This window comes from Microcebus murinus, chromosome 10, assembly GCF_040939455.1.
Source record: "Microcebus murinus isolate Inina chromosome 10, M.murinus_Inina_mat1.0, whole genome shotgun sequence".
Taxonomy (NCBI): Eukaryota; Metazoa; Chordata; class Mammalia; order Primates; family Cheirogaleidae; genus Microcebus; species Microcebus murinus.
This window is the reverse complement of record NC_134113.1, coordinates 46,490,051-46,506,522: the sequence shown is the minus strand read 5'-3', so window position 1 is coordinate 46,506,522 and position 16,472 is coordinate 46,490,051. Positions and strand designations below refer to the sequence as shown.

Here is a 16,472-nt window from a genome sequence, read left to right as displayed (position 1 = left end):
CAGTGTAAGGCACCAGCAACCTTTTCATGTCATTTGGGAATTTAAAGAGTAACAAGAACAGAGGGGAGAAGAGAAATAAACAGAATGCGAACACAGGATACAATTCTTCACTCCTGCACAGTTCCCTTTGGGAGGAGTGACACTTGGGGAGGCCTTTGGGAGGTAGAGATTGAAAAATAAAGTTTAGAGAAAAGCAATTTTAGATCTAACATGTCTGTCATCCAAAATATTTTAAAAAGTGTCAAATATCACAAATGAAATTTTTTTGCTTCCAATAATTTTTTAAAGTATCTACCTGTTATCTATATTTTTCCCCCTCATGAAAAGTTCATCAGTGTATGTTAAAGAAAAATGAAATAAAACTTTCATTTCACAGTGTTTAAAATAAGCAGTACCAGTTTACCCTTCCACATGAGATATTTTCTTTTGACTAATTGTCAGCTGTTTTTATGGGAATGTTCTTTGGGAGTTCTGATTTAATGAGGATGGGTATTGAGAGAAAAATAGGATATTCCAGCTTGCAGTTTACCCAGCCCAGTGGGTGATGTTGTGTTGGATACTGGGCTGGGACGATTGGGAGAGAGATGGCTCCTATTGAAGCCCCTTTCATTTGTTATTGCTGCTGTGTTATACTGGATTCAACACAAGAGAGTGAATTATACTTCCAAAGGGTACCTCAGAGTTCTTTAAACATGAAGCAAAGGTAAATTAATGTCTCTCTCTTTTTTTATGAACTCTACAGAATTACTTATCAAGTAGTTACTAAACATTTAACATTGCTTGACTTACAATAAACGTTTATTATAGGAGCCAGACTGCCTGTATTTTAATTGTTCAGTTGCATAGTAGCCATGTATCTTCTTTGTGCTTCATTTCTTTGTCTGTAAAGTGGGGCTGATTATGGTACCCACCTCAGGGTTGTTGTGAAGACATAGGAGTTAAGGTATCTTAAGTTTTTTGAACAGGGCTACATATTAGCTAATACTATTGCTGTTACTGTTGTTGTTAAATGATTAGGTGTCCAAGCTGAGCCTGTACATTAAATTAGATTTTGGTGTATTTGGAACATAATCAACACCCTTCTGGACAACTACTAAAGAATAAGTAACATGCCAGTCTATGTTATTGGTTCAGAGAAGGGGACAATTATCATGAACTGCAAAATTCTGTGTCTTAAATAGCCATATAGACATTAGAGCAGGTGTCCTCAAACTATGGCCCAGGATCCACGTGCAGGTGTTTTTGCCTGTTTGTTTTTTTACTTCAAAATAAGATATGTGCAGTGTGCATAGGAATTTGTTCAAGTTTTTTTAAACTACAGTCTGGCACTCCAGTGGTCTGAGGGACAGTGAACTGGACCCCTGTTTAAAAAGTTTGACGACCCCTGGATTAGAGGATACTTGTCTTTAATTATGTAGGTGAGAGCAACATGATTCCATTAATAAGAATGACAGTGAATGTTCTGTTTGACAGTGAAGGACCAGTTTGGGTTGGTGGGGGGCACCTGGCATCTGCTGGAAGCAGCAGGTCTGCTGAGCCATGGTGGGGAGGGGTGGCTCCCAGGAATGTAAGATCTTTGAAAGACAGAGCTTTGGTTCTTGGAACTGGGAAGAAGGCTGAACTTGAGATGAAATAGGTGGGATTGGTCTCTCCTGTTGATAGCTGATCTAACCAGACATTTGAAAGCATTCCTCCCTCTCAGAGAGTTCTCTTAGTTTTCTGATAGGCAGTCACTGATACTGCTAGCTGTGCCAGAAAATAGTTCATGTATTAACTTCAAGTTTAGATTTTAAAAGGTATCTTTTGGTGAGTGATCATGATGGTAAAGAACACACTGAAGATTTTTAGAGCTCAGGAAGGCACACTCGACTTGGCACACTTTCCCTTTATGTCACCCTGGTGTGCTGTCTTGCCTCCAGAAGATGAATGGCTTTTGCCTTAAGGTGTGGACCTTGGGTGCTTGTTGTTCATTTTCACCCCCTGGGTTTTTAAAGCTTTTAGATTTCTGATTCTCAGGCTAGACTGCACATTAGCACCACCTTGAGAGCTTTCATTATTAATAAAACAGAATTCCCTGGGCCCAGAGCCCAGACCAATTAATCAAAATCCCAGGGGGAGGGTGGGGCCTGGACACTAGTGTGTTTTAAAAGCCCCCTGGGTGACTCTAATGTGAAGCCAGGGTTTAGAACCTTGATTTAATTTATAATAATGAGATCTCCTGTGTCAATAGGGGACTACTTGCTTGTTTGGGGACTGCCTGCCCTAGTACATCACAATATTCTCTGTTGTTCATCTGATTCCTGGTTTCCTTGGATTTAGTGGACTGATGGTTAGTTCCTAATATTGCCTTAGCTAGGTTTATAGAGTTCCTGCTCTTTTAGTCTTATGTTGAAATTTTTTATCAGTACCACAGCAAAGCAACCTCTTGTATATCCTTTCTATTCTCCAGTCTGCATGTCATCAGAAGAAGGATTTTCCCTCAAAAAAGAAATTAATTCTACCTACTGGAAGTTTGGGTGGGTGATATAGCCAGAACAGACAAGTTACAATGAATTGATTGCATGGTTAGGAGTTTAGGAAGGTGAAACTTTTTTTGCTGAACATCCCCTCTGCTAGGTACTGACTGCATTATTTCACTTGGTTCTCCCAGCAGTCTTATGAAATAGACGCTGTTACCTGTGTGTAAAAATGTTAAGTAACTTCACCACATTCTTGTGGTTAGCATGCCCAGAGCTGAAGTGACACTTGGATCTATTCCTATGTTCCCTCTATCATATACCACAGCTACCTTTGATCTGCGTATTAGATTTCTAGAAAGCCATGAAAATTATTCATATTAAAATACTTTTATCATGAAAGGTAATTAAAATAGAGTAATATAAGCCCTTGTTTTACTTTCAGGAGAGAAATGCTAGGATATAAATGTATAAAACATTTTTTCTTGATTTGTTTCTGGAAAGAAGCTTTAGTATCCTTAAAGATTGGAAGCAGAATGTGAATTCCTTTTCCCAACCTTAGTATAGGACACTGAATTATATGTTTCAGACCTAGGCTTTTGGGACTTAAAGGCTTTAAAAAGCTAGAGGGCTAAAGTATTCTGTCTTCTGTCGCTCACTTAAGAAACATAGACTAATATGTATGTCTGTATTTCTCTTTTTGTCTTCTCTTTTATCTTCCCTTCTCTTCTCTTTTCTGTTTTAAATTTCATAAAAATACTGGGTACTGGGATTTCATAATAGTAAAGAGCAAAGTATTATGTGAACATCTTTGGGCCTGAAGAAGATTCATTTTCTATATGCATTTCAAGTGCTATTTTAAAGTATTCTTGGCAGCCCTTTAATCTTAATTCATGATCTTTCTTTGGAAAGATTATGAGAGGTAATGAAACATAAGGCTTTTATCTATGGGACTTTTAAAATTTATCTCCTAATCCAGCATATTTAGTGTCTACCTTTTTTTCCTCCAGTTTTCAACTAAGTAATTGTCAATATAGGATAACCATTTCTTTGAAGTTCTTTGAGAGAACACAGCCCACATGGAACTTTTATTTATTTTCAGCAACAAAACATTTAAATAACAGATTTGGTGGTACAGGTTAACATCTTAGGAGAGGCTGGAAATATGTATTTGTGTGAACTGATCTCTCTATCATCTGAAGACCCTTCCAAAAGAGAAGGTCTAGTTATTAAATATATCTAGAATAATAAATGATCTGAATGGAAAGAATTAACGATGCAAGTAGGTTTGCAGAGCTAAATGATTCAGAAGAGTTGCCACATAAAATATTGCCATATGAGTCTGAAATGCACTAGTTTTCTGTTTGGTTAATACAGAAAGTTTAGATACTTAGCTGCTTTTATATCATTTCATAAAATGTTTACCAAATGCCCATTGTGTGTAAGATACTTTACTAGGTGCTGTGCTATAATATAAGATATAGTGACATACATTAAGGTTAAAAAACTATGTTCTGTGGGTGAGCAAAGGAAGGAGTGATTACTTATTGATAAAATTATCACAACCTATGGGCTAAAATATAAAATACTTCTAATAAATAAGATTACTTTTAATACTGTAGGCCAAGTGATTCATTTAGTCAGTCATTCATAAATGTTCTGTTTACATTCTAAATCTTAGTTAATTTTTCTGTTTCCACATGTAATTTTAGTTTGTAGTTTTAAATAGGAGATATTCTTACCACTCATTTGACAATTACATTTTTTTCTTCTACTGTTTTTGGAATTAAAATGAAATTGCCTGGAAAATAGTAGACTTATTTCATGACATATATCTTTGGAGCCTTTAAGGCTACTAAGGGTTTAGCATAGCTAAAAATACTTTGAAAGTATATTGAGTCACGTGACTTATAAATATCAGTATAGCTTGTTACAGAAATGGAATTAGCCTTCTGAGCTCTACTGTTATGACTCTACCTTGGAATGTACCCAGGGAAGTTGGATCTATAGAAAACATCCAGTTGTCCTAGATTCCTAGAAGTTTCTGTTTGAAAGAGACCTAGAGGTTTTTCTAATTTAACCCCTTCAGTTCAAAAAGATTGAGTCCTATCAATGTTAGAAGATGTTAGGAGGTAAGTCTGGTGATCATAATAATTTGGAGAGATCTTTGGTGTTGATATATTCATATTACTATTTTTGTTATTTCTCTGATAGGTTTTAAATGATATCCTTATGAATTTTGCCAACCATTAAGAATAGAGATCTAAAGAGGATGACGGATAACTTAAAATATCAGCAGCATTTTATATTTGAATTCATTTTAATTAGGATTATTTGCATCTGACTCTGTCTCCTTTTCTGTGGAGCTCCACTACTCAGTTAATGATGATGAACACGATGCATGGTGGCAAAATGAAATAAGACAATGTAACAAAACAAATTTGAGCACTTATTTTAATGAAATGTATGTCTTTTAAGCAGATACCATAGAGTGTTTTCAATCTTAGCTCTATTTTATTACAGAATTACGTATATTAGTATTAGATAAAGATGATAATTATATTTTTCCTGATATGTTTGGTTCAGAATGTGTATACATAATCATCGTGACTTTTATCCGTTCTTCTTCACTGTAGTTTGTGTGAGAGATAGACAAGTAATTATATTTTTCTCATTTGCAGTTTTTAATACAGCATAAAAATATCCCTTTTTCTGATGACAGATGCATACATACATAATAAAAAGCAAATAATTCTGACTAATTTAGCCTTAGATATTATTATGATCAACAGAAACACAGAAGTATGTGGTGAGCACATAACTCAGTGCTTGGAAGACCAAATTTTACAGTAAATGTGGATTTCTTATTGCAGGTACATGTTGGGACTCGCAGCAATTCCAGCAGTTATACAGTTTTTTGGCTTTCTCTTTTTGCCTGAAAGTCCTCGATGGCTTATTCAGAAAGGACAGACTCAGAAGGCCCGTAGAATTTTATCTCAGATGCGTGGTAACCAGACCATTGATGAGGAATATGATAGCATCAAAAACAACATTGAAGAAGAGGAAAAAGAGGTTGGCTCAGGTATGTGGATTTCAGATTTACATGAATTTTAAAATTACATAGTGATTTTATTTAGAAATTGTATTTTAGCATTATTTAATATTGCTAGATGATGTAATGGTTTTATGCATATAACCAAAGATAAATACTTTAATTTTAAAAGTAATGTTATGAAAGAATAAAGAAAAACACCCCCCTGTTTGTCCTTAAATTTCTATTTTTATAGTCTTTTATTCTTTCTAAATTAGATATACTTGACATTATTGTCATCATTTTGTGTGTGTGTGCTTATTTTTTATGTATGTATATTTATATATAAATATCTTACATATATAATTATATATGTCTTATTGAGTTTCCATATTAACTTAAGAAGTTGTAGTGTGAACTATTGTCAAAATAAATAACCTTCATAAAAAATTTAAATGCCTATTTACATGTGTTAAATTAATTTCCATACTAATTTTTGTAAAGAATATAAATGCCTTCAGATACTAGTTTGGGGATAATTTTGTGTTTCCCCAGTTTCATTAAAATGTTTAATTATATGTTTAATCCAAAGTTTTTACCACATCAGAAAACCAAGAAAAGAAGGTTCCCTAGTTAATTTATGTTGATGATTTTATTTTGGGGGAAGAAATCATATACAGATTGACAAATAGATCCTGAGGCAGGATCTATAATCTTGACGGTCTGATTTTGGTAAGTGATTTACAGGATGTAAATGTTGAAAAAAGTTTGACATTTCAAAACAGTTTTTCAACAATAACAATTAGTCTGCTTAGTTCACATCTTCCAAATTGGTCTCATTTTCTCTCAACCTTCCTTTGTTTTTTGCATTAATCAGTAGCTCAAATGGAGATGCTGATTTATATTTGGTCAAATAATTTTTCATGCCCAAGAAAATGCCAAACAGCACATACCTCTTTATTGATACATTTCATATACAAATGTTAGAAGGTCTCCTCCATTCACTTTCTCCTGCCATTTTTAGTAGAGTTGAGCATCGCTGCCTTGGTGAAACAGAATGAACACCCTGCAGAAGCTAGTTTCTGTTAGCCACATGTGGCTTGCCTTAACTTTATATATATGTAGCACAGTGGCATGATGCTCTTACCTTCTTGCACAGACCAGAGCCCTGAGTAACTGTGAGTTCATTCTATATGAAGGTCATTTTTTAATTTTTAAATTTTAATTTTTTGATTTTTGAGCACCTATTGTGTGCTTGGCAATGTCAGTATTTCTTGAGTAACATATTAGTACAAAGGTAAAGGATAATTTTGTTTTAGTAAAATAATTTACTGAGTTCAACACTGTGTTAATTTTTTTTAAATGCTATTTAAATTACAAATAACTTATTTTATACTCCTATCTAAATTTATCTCCTCAGTAGCTAGAATGGAATATGAGTTTGTTTCTGTAGTAATCAGTATGCTTGAAATTCATGTGCTAATAATGTGTGAGTGCAAGACCTTTCAAGACATTAGAATAATTACATTAAATACTATTTGGAACTTATATATTTTTAAATTTATATAAAGAACAAGACAATTTAAAAGGTCTTTCTTGTATAGGGGTAAGGATATCATTGATTTTACAAATGATTAAGGATGTATCATTTTGACTGCTTAAAAAAATGTCTAACTGGTCTAGCCGAGCAATTATTGATAGGTACTCTATTTGAATTTTAAGATATTTGGAATGTATAATGAAATTAATTTTTTAGAAATTTAAGGCACATAGGCATTTACCTACATCTGGTTTAGATTTTATCAAAAGTCTTTGTAAGCTAAATAGGGCATCATTTTGTGGGTATAGATAAAATAGTTCCCTAGTTCCCAGTTTTTATATAAATTTGGCTCAGGTTTTTAAAAATACTGTAATGTGGCCAGGTGCAGTCGTTCATGCCTGTAATCCTAGCACTCTCATAGGCCTAGGTGGGAGGATCACTTGAGGCCAGTAGTTTGAGACCAGCCTGAGGAAAAGTGAGTCCCTGTCTCTACCAAAAATAGAAAAAATTAACCAGGTGAGGTGGCATGCACCTGTAGTCCCAGCTACCTAGGAGACTGAGGCAGGAAGATCACTTGAGCCCATGAGTTTGAGGTTATAGTGAGCTATGACAAGGCCACTGCACTCTAACTGGGGTGACAAGGCAAGACTCTTTAAAAAAATACTATATTAGTCACTGAATTTTAATAACATTTGTCTCATAAATGGGTAAATATTCTAAACTTTGGAACTAATGGAATTAGTAGTTTATCCATTTTTAGATTTGTATTATTTGAAGTACTATCATCTTGCTTAATTTAAAAGCTAATCTCATATTCTTTTCGAAAGTACACAGTTAAGAGCACTATGGCACGAATGCATGCAGACAGATTTGCCAGTGTTACATGGCACCAGTGACTTTGGGCCTCATTTTTACCATTAAGAAACTTGACCACAGTGAAATATGGTCTTTAGAAATAAGAATTTTATGTCAGCATTGTAATGTCCAGAAGCAAGACTCTGTGTCAGTTTAGTTGGAAAATAGAAGTCAGCACAGGGACTTACATTAACAAACCGACATGGTCTTGGCCCTCCATCACGTTGCACTCAAGAATGATAGGCTAGGTGGACAAATACACATAAAGAAATAGTTAACTTCAAAGTAATAAAAATGGCCTGTCCCAGGAAAGATGAGTCAGCCATTGTGTTGGAGGATTAGAGAATGCCTTGTTAATCTGACCATGGATCCTGAGGAGGTGAATTTTGAGCCATGACTTCAAGCAGCTGCCTGGAGAAAAGAACCTTGACCTAAGCACCAGAATTTACACAGATATTCTAGGAGGCTGGAAAGAAGTTGTTTAAGCCACCATATTTCTTACAAAGAGAAATATCTTCACAGATATGGTGGCTTAGTTACCTCTTACTGTTGAGCTTGTTAATAAATGGGTTTGATTCCAGATCAGTAAACCGTGTCTTGTCTAGGAGCTGCCCAGTGGATTTGTGACTTATGACTGTTACGGTTCTTGCTTATGTGATCCTTCATTTTTTTTCATAGAATTCTTTTTTTCCTGGTCACTTGAGTTTAAACTTGCCCTCTTTGAGGAAAATAGGCATAGCTAATGACGTATGTACTGCGTAGCTAATGACGTATGTACTGTGTTTCCCCGAAAATAAGACAGGGTCTTATATTTATTTTTCCTGAAGAAGACACCGTAGGGCTTATTTTCAGGGGATGTGTTATTTTCCCCTCAAAGCCTCAGCTTGCAGCACACACAGGATGGCCAGGACCTGATAGGGGGAGCCGACCTTGTTGGTGGGGCTGCCTGTACCTTTCCCATTACCTCTGGGATAGTAGCTGTCAGGATGGGGCAGATGAGAAGGGCTGCTCATCTTCTTTACCACTCCATGAGGAAATGCATGGGTTGTGCAGACACGCTGCGTAGCCACGCCCTTCACTAGGTCTTATTTTCGGGGTAGGGCTTATATTGTGCAAATGCTTAGAAATCCTGCTAGGGCTTATTTTATGGGTAGGTCTTATTTTTGGGGAAACATTGTATTAGCTACATTAATTAATTTATTTTTTTTGATATGTGAGGTGTTAGTGCATACAGCATTTACTTCTTCTGGTTTAAAACCAGACTTTGTGTTGTGAGTGCAGCAGTTGCTCTGTCCGTGTCAGTAGCAGTAGTGAGGCTTCCAAGCACATCGTTCTGCGGAACGTGATTTTGTTGCATTGTATCCCGTCTCTTCTGCACGTGGCATTGAGATCAGACTCTTTCCATGGCATACAGTGTCTTCCGTGGGCTTTTCCACTGTAGTTGGCAAAACAACAACAAAAAGACAGTTTATGGGAAAAGAAGCAAACATTTGGTTTTCACGTGTGTTCAGCACTGTTTATACATCCTGTAGGAATAATAAAGTGAGACTAGAAGAAACAACAGCTTGGTTTGGAAAGCTCCCTGGTGTGGGAGACAGGGAGATGGAAGACTATTCCTGACTCAACCCCAAACTTGCAATTCTAAAAGGATCTTGGGAGAATGGTTGAGCTTCAGTTTCTTTTTAGGTTTGTAAGAAAAAAGAGCCAGATTATAATACCTCCAAGGTTTGATTTTTTTTTTTCTTTTTTTTTAGAGTTTTAAAAGTCTGTGAGTTCCATAAACATGAATATTGGGGAGAAAAATTAAAAAGAAAAGGAAAAATTTTAAGAATTTAAATGAAAAAAAAAAGAAAAAAAAAGGAAAAGTCTGTGAGAAATGCTTGCTCTTTATTTCTAAATGCTATGCAGCAGCAGCCTTTCATTCAAAAGTATTTATTGACACTCAGTAAAGATGGAGATGTGGCAATAAATAAGATAAGATTCTGTTCTTATGGGAGGAGGCACACACATGATAAAAGGGTAAATAAACCTAACCTCAAATTGTGAGAATTTCTTTAAAGGAAATAAACAGGATAATAAAATACTTACAGATGGATGAAAAGGGGTGGCTTCAGATGGGATAGTTAGGAAAAGCCTCTCTAAAGAGGTGAACTTGAAAGGTGAGAAGGAATCAGCAATGTAGAGAACTACAAGGAAGAGTGTTCTTGGCAGAAGCAGCAGCACGTGCAAAGTGGTACATATTATTAGTTGGACCAGACTAAGACTTACAGATTATTTGTAATTTTCGATAATAGTTGTAAGGTGTATACATACCAGTAAGAATTAACTATACATCTTTACTTACCTCAGGTTGCCAAGCCTCAGCTTTAAATTAGCAGGGACACTGTTACTGCTTTAAGCATTATTGAAAGCAAATTTGAATACAGAGTAATATCGATATCATTCCCATCATTTTGTTGTATCTCTTTCATGTTTTGTTTCCCTAGTTTATTTCATGTTGCATAGATGTGCAGTAGAGTCATGACTTACATATTCAGCAGAGATAGAATCCTGAGAGAGACCTAGGTAATTACTTAAGGCAGTGATGAGCAAACTTTTCTTCTTAGCTTCAAAGTTGAGTGAAGAGAGGCTGGCCCTTTGGGGCCTGGGTGTCATAGCAGGAGGCAGCTGCAGTAAGCTCAAAATTCATTTGAATTTTTCTGCTTTATCCTAGCAATTAACCAAAGTTTGCATTCTGTTCCATAATGTAACTGCTTTACTCCACTCTAAAAATGGTTTTTTTTTTTTTTTTTTTTCCAAAATAGCTACAGTGTTTATTCATTGGCTTTGAGTACCCCATCACTCTGTCATGTATATCCCTTGGGATATTTAACCCTCAGTTTCACAAACATGTACCTACAGAGACTGGATTTCCTCTCTTGGGCAAATTCATTAGCCAAGATATTAAAAGCAGGGTCTGCCCATACTAGTACAGGGACATCTCTGAATTTACTGAGCATATAGAAGGTCAAAGAGCCTTTGTCAGGAGCTTTAGTTTGTAACAGTTAATAACTGCCTCCCAGAACAAGGAAAGTAAAGCCAACCAACAAAAAGAGACAGGATTCTTCCGAAGGCAGTCTTAGGGAAGAATTAAAAATAAGAGTTGTATATTTATAGCTTTATACCATCTTGCTTGATAGCACTCATTTAAGTTTTTCACTCTCTTATCTTGCACCAGAGCACAAGGGTATTCTGGGATGAAGCGTAAGGACAGCAAAGGCTGCTGCCACCGGTTGGCAGAGGAGCCCCTTAAGTAGGGCTTAGGGAAGGGCTCAGATTAGGTGCCCTCTCTGCCACCCCCTCTCCACTCTGGACTGTGATGTTAAGGCGGGATCACTGAAGGGAAAGCATGAACAAAGAAGGCTTTTTCTCTCTAGGGAAATATGCCCATGGTGGTGGTAAAACCACTACAGAGAGAAGCGGTGTGTTTAGGGAGAATGAGATGGTCAGGATAGCGTCAGTGCAACAACAAATTGAAGTGAAGGGAGGAAGACAAGGAAGATGCTGACTATAGACCTTGCGACAGCAGAGAGCAGCCTTTTTACAGATCTGTCGATTGATAGTACAAGGCTCAATCTAGGGAATTTAAAAATGATTTATGGACTTTTTTTTCCCCTAAAGGGAAATGGTTTTTTGTGAATTTCATGTTAAAAAAATTATGCATTAAAAATTTCTTACAGTGAATATTACTTAGATCACCTAGATCATAGATTTTGCCACAGTAGATTTATTGAATAGAAGAATGCCAGCCAGAAAGTTGGCCCTGCTCTTTGGCCACTAAAATCTCAGTGTTTAGTGGTATAGGAGAAACAGCAACCCAGAGGCTGTACTGTTTCTAATTGGAATTAAACCCAGGCCCACTGGTTGCTAGTCACTGTTGTAGGGCATGCAGGTTACCTAATATCTTCTATGCAATAACATGCAAGCCAGCAAGATTAGCATTATTTAATTTTAGCAACTAATGAACTCAGTAATCTTGGCCAATGTTGGCGCTGTACTTTGCCTTTGACTGGGAGTTTAATCTCTAGCCTGGAAAGCAAGAGTATTGTAAAGAGGGGAATTTATTCAAGATCCTCCTGTGAGTTCATTTTGAAACATGATTTGATTTACCTCCAGCTCTTTGGGAGTCATGTCTGTCATGTCCAGGAAAGGACAACTGCATGTCTTGTCTTTTTTTTTCCCTCCAGTAATTTTGCAATTTGGTCATCGAGTATTACCTTCTCAAGAGACATTTTCTTTTTCTTTGAATTGATATCGCCTATGGCCATTTCAGCAAATCACATTCTGCTGGGAGGTCAGACAGGGTAAATATTTATGATATTTTGATAGAAATTCTTCTGTATGTTTCTTTAGAAATCCGATTCCAGCATAATGACATTGCATTCGAATGCTCATTGCAACTGACATCTGGTGCACTTAGAGGAAAGTAGTGATTCCCCATGATATTTTTGGCAGTTTGCTTGTATTTTTTTCATGTGGTAGTGGTACAGTATTGTTTGACCCAGATGACATTTGTGGATGTTGTTTACTGGCTCAACCTGAAATAGATATTGATATATTGTTTTATGGCAAGAGGACCCACAATTTTCTGAATATTGGCAAAGAAAACATTTCTATATATAATATTCTAGAGGTTGTTGCAAAATTGCAAAAATTGTCAAATATGAGGCTGTTACACCTATCTTACATGGTAAAGACTAGATTAAAACAGAAGGTGAAGGACTGTTAAAACAATATACAACTCTATTCAGTTTTTTAGTAAAACTTACTTTCTTAGGCATGCTGCCTTATTTAAAAGAAACTATTTCATTCAATAGGGCTTTAAATAAAAGTTGCCATTGATTTTCTAAACTCCAGAGGACTTTTAAAATCTTTAGCAGAATTGGAATAGTTCTTGGATTTTACATTAAAATGTCATCGACTCTCCTGTTACGTGGGGATAAAGAACAGCACAGAGATTTTCCACTCAGCATACTCACGGGAGAAGAAAACACTTTTCAGATTACTTGTAGGCTTTCAAGCCATTTCCCTTGATTTATATTGAAAATCCAGATTGTCTTAGTAAGTAGATGGGTAATACTTCAAAGCTTTATATTTCTGTTTTCTTGCTAAGATGTGCTTAAATCCATATCTCATAAAAAAAAATCCATGCTGAAAGAATTTTGACTGTGTCAGAGACTTTTTTCCCCCAACTCATTGTGAGGTTCATACTGTTTTTTAATGCCTTGTATGTAATAAAGTTAAATGGGGAGAGGACCCCCACAAGGTAGACATTTCAAAAAGAATATAGAATTCCTGAGCTGCTGCTTCAGGCTAGTTCATTTCCAACTTGACATTAAATTCATTGTTCAGTACAGGTGATAGTATGCTTTGTAAACAAAACCATGGTCTGGAGATTTTTTTTCCCTCTAGATGTGATAAATTGCTGTGCCCTTTGTCTTTGAAGAAAGAGAAAGATCCTGAAGAAAACTGATTTTTTTTTCTACCTCCAAAGGGAAGGTACATGAGCTACTCTGCAGTGATGGGACATTTTAGTGGTAACAGGGCAATTCCGTTGATAGTCTCTAGAATGAGAATGTTAATGGCCACGTCATGTACTATCTGATGAAACTTGCCTCCTCACAAACATGAGAGGAGATCTCGAATGTTTCTCAGAAAGCAAGAGGTCACGTTCAATTATTTTTCTTGCATAGATTGGGTTTGTATTGAGGAGATACAGTGGTCCAATTCCATTAATTTTCCCTTTCTGTTATCACTCTACCTGAGGCCCTCTCAACCTTCTGCTCTGCCCACTGAGCAGTATTTTACATCAATATCTTACTGAATATACCTTGCAATAGGTGCACGTTTCAGTTAACTTAGTTATTAACACCTTTATTCCTTCATATGTTGTAGCCTCATTGAGGAGGTGTGTACTTGCAGGATAGAGTGAAGAGAAAATTGTTAGTTTTATGAAGCTAGAACTGTAATCACTTGCTATATAGGTATCTCACATTTTCAGTATAGTATGGTGTTTTTTTTTCCTGAATTTTTCATGGTACTTCCTTGAAACTGACTCCCACTGCGTATCTCTTAGAATAAAATATACCTTCAAAATATTTTTTTAGAGAACTGAACCCAATAAATGTTTCTTGTGAAAGGAGGGAGGATGTAGACCAAGTTTATGTGAAAGCAAAGACCTTTTGTAGTACTGTCTTAACATTTATTATTCATATTTGAATAATTCTAGTGCGAAAATACTAGTAACAATATCTTTTTACGGAATGCCCATTTCTGCAAATGTTGCACATATACAGACATACACATGCTCTCTCTTTCTCTGATTCTTCAAACAATCCTAAAAATTAGATTGATCTATATTGTACTGAGAAAATGGAGGGCTGGGAACAAACAGCTAGGAAGTGAAGGAGACAGGACCTGAGGATCTGAGCCTCTCTTGCTACCTACCGCTCAGGTCTCTCCTTGTTCCACTTGGCCAACCCTGTTTGTCTTGCGACATCTGTGCTGTGCAGTTGGGATGTAAATACCAAACAAAAGAAAATTAGGCATGGTCTTTGCTCTTAAGGAACTTAGAACCTATCAAATTTCCTTAAGAATGTCCTTTTTAAAAAGGAAAACATACAAACAACTATAAAAAATACAAACAAGACAGTAACCTTGAAGTCAGTTGACGAAATAACCTTGAGACTATATTTCCCATCTGTTTCCTATTATCTGTTCTTGCTGTCATTACCTGGGTGAGGTCTCTGGTTGTTCCTCTCTGCCTGAGTAACAGTGTCTCCGACTGCTCTTCTTGCTTCCAGTATCTCCCCTCTCTGTCCTTTCCCAGTGGCCTTCAAGATCATCACTGCAGCACACCAACAGCATCATGTCCCTCTCTTCAGAAACATGTTCCTTAGCTTGTTACTAAACTTCCTTCACAATCTCATTTTAATTCATCTTTCCAGATTTATTTTAACAGAGCCCAGACTCCATCATCAGACCAAGAGAAAAAGGAGGAAACATCCAACATTACTGAGTGCCTAAGCTTTACTATTTAATCAGTGAATCCTGCAAAGAAAATGTAATTATTGTCTCACAAAAAGAATTATATTAATATTAAATTTGAGAAATAGTAACATTAGGAGTTTTATCAGGCAGGGGTAGGGAACCTGCAGCCTTAAGGCAAAGTGTGGCCTTCTAGGTCCTTATGTGGGGCCTTTTGACTGAATCCAGATTTTGCAGAACAAATCCTTTTACTAAAAGGGGTGCAGCAGAGAAAGATGAGGCTTTTCTTGCCTCCTTTGGTGCTTAAAAAAGAAGAATCTTGAAATCAGAATCCTGACCCCTGCTTGAAGCATTTCTGCCTGCTTAGTCCAATAGATGCTGGTATTATGTTTATTGTGTTGTACAAGAGTAGAAACTCTACAAATTAGGAAAACACATTCCATCTGAAAGAAGAAAGTAATGATAACATTAATTGTGATGTTTTAATTATACTTATAATAGGTTTAGGGCTGTTTCCATTGTCAGTGGTAAGGCAATAATTCTGATACTTTATCCTAAGTGTTGGCAAACTTTTACTGTAAGGGGGCAGATATTGAGTACTTGGCCATTTGTGGCCAATGGTCTCTAGTAGTTGTAACTACTCACCTCTGTTGTGGTAGCCATAGAAAATATATAAATATATAAAGAAACAAGTGTGACTTTGTTCCAGTAAACCACAAAGCTCATTATTTTGTGTCTGCCAGATGTGGCTTGTGGACTATAGTTTGCTGACTCCTATAAGTAATTGCTAAGTATGTTTGTTTTCTCAGTTTTTACTCTTAGGACTAATTTAAGTATGCTGCTCACTTTTTTTTTCTTTTTTCTTTTTTTCTTTTTTCTTTTTTTCTTTTTGTGAAGTATTTTTACTTAGTTGGTGAAGTATAACTTTGAAGGATATTTAGATATTTGAACCTCCACTAGTAACTAGGGAATTTAATTTGTACCAAAGGACTTCGTTGCACTTTTAAATAAATATAGTAATAGCTTTATAATATTGAGAAATCGAGACCTGAACAGAAAGAATGGGAAGGAAAAGAATGTGGGGAATGTAAAGAGGAGACTATATCTTGCTTAAGGTCTATGGGACCAACTATAGATTCTTTTATTATTATTATTTCAGAGTATTATGGGGGTACAAATATTTTTGGTTACACAGATCACTTCTATAATGCTTGATTCATGGCTATAAGTCTGCTTGTCACCCAGATAGTGTTCATTGTATCCATTGAATAGGTTATTGTCCATCCCCTCCTCTCTCTACCCCCTACTTGATTTCCATTGAGTTTTACTTCCCTCTGTGCACATGTGTGTTCATCAATTAGTTCCAATTTAATAGTGAGTGCATGTGGTGTTTGTTTCTCCATTCTTTAGATAGTTCATTTAGGATAATGGTTTCCAGTTCCATCAAAATTGTTGCAAAAGTCATCCTTCTTCATGGCTGAGTACTATTCCATGGCATACATACACCACATTTTGTTAATGCACCTATGAATCAATTGGCACTTGGGTTGATTCTACATCTTTG

The 16,472-nt window shown here is 36.1% G+C and overlaps 1 protein-coding gene across 1 annotated transcript in view; it reads left to right on the top strand.

Annotated features, from left to right (window-relative positions):
* The window catches only part of SLC2A13 (solute carrier family 2 member 13), a 343,690-nt gene that overhangs the window by 74,483 nt on the left and 252,735 nt on the right, over window positions 1-16,472 (top strand). Inside the window, exon 3 of the mRNA XM_012788702.2 lies at window positions 5,330-5,538. Coding sequence (XP_012644156.2) covers window positions 5,330-5,538 — 209 coding nt within the window. The remainder of the gene's footprint in view (window positions 1-5,329; window positions 5,539-16,472) is intronic.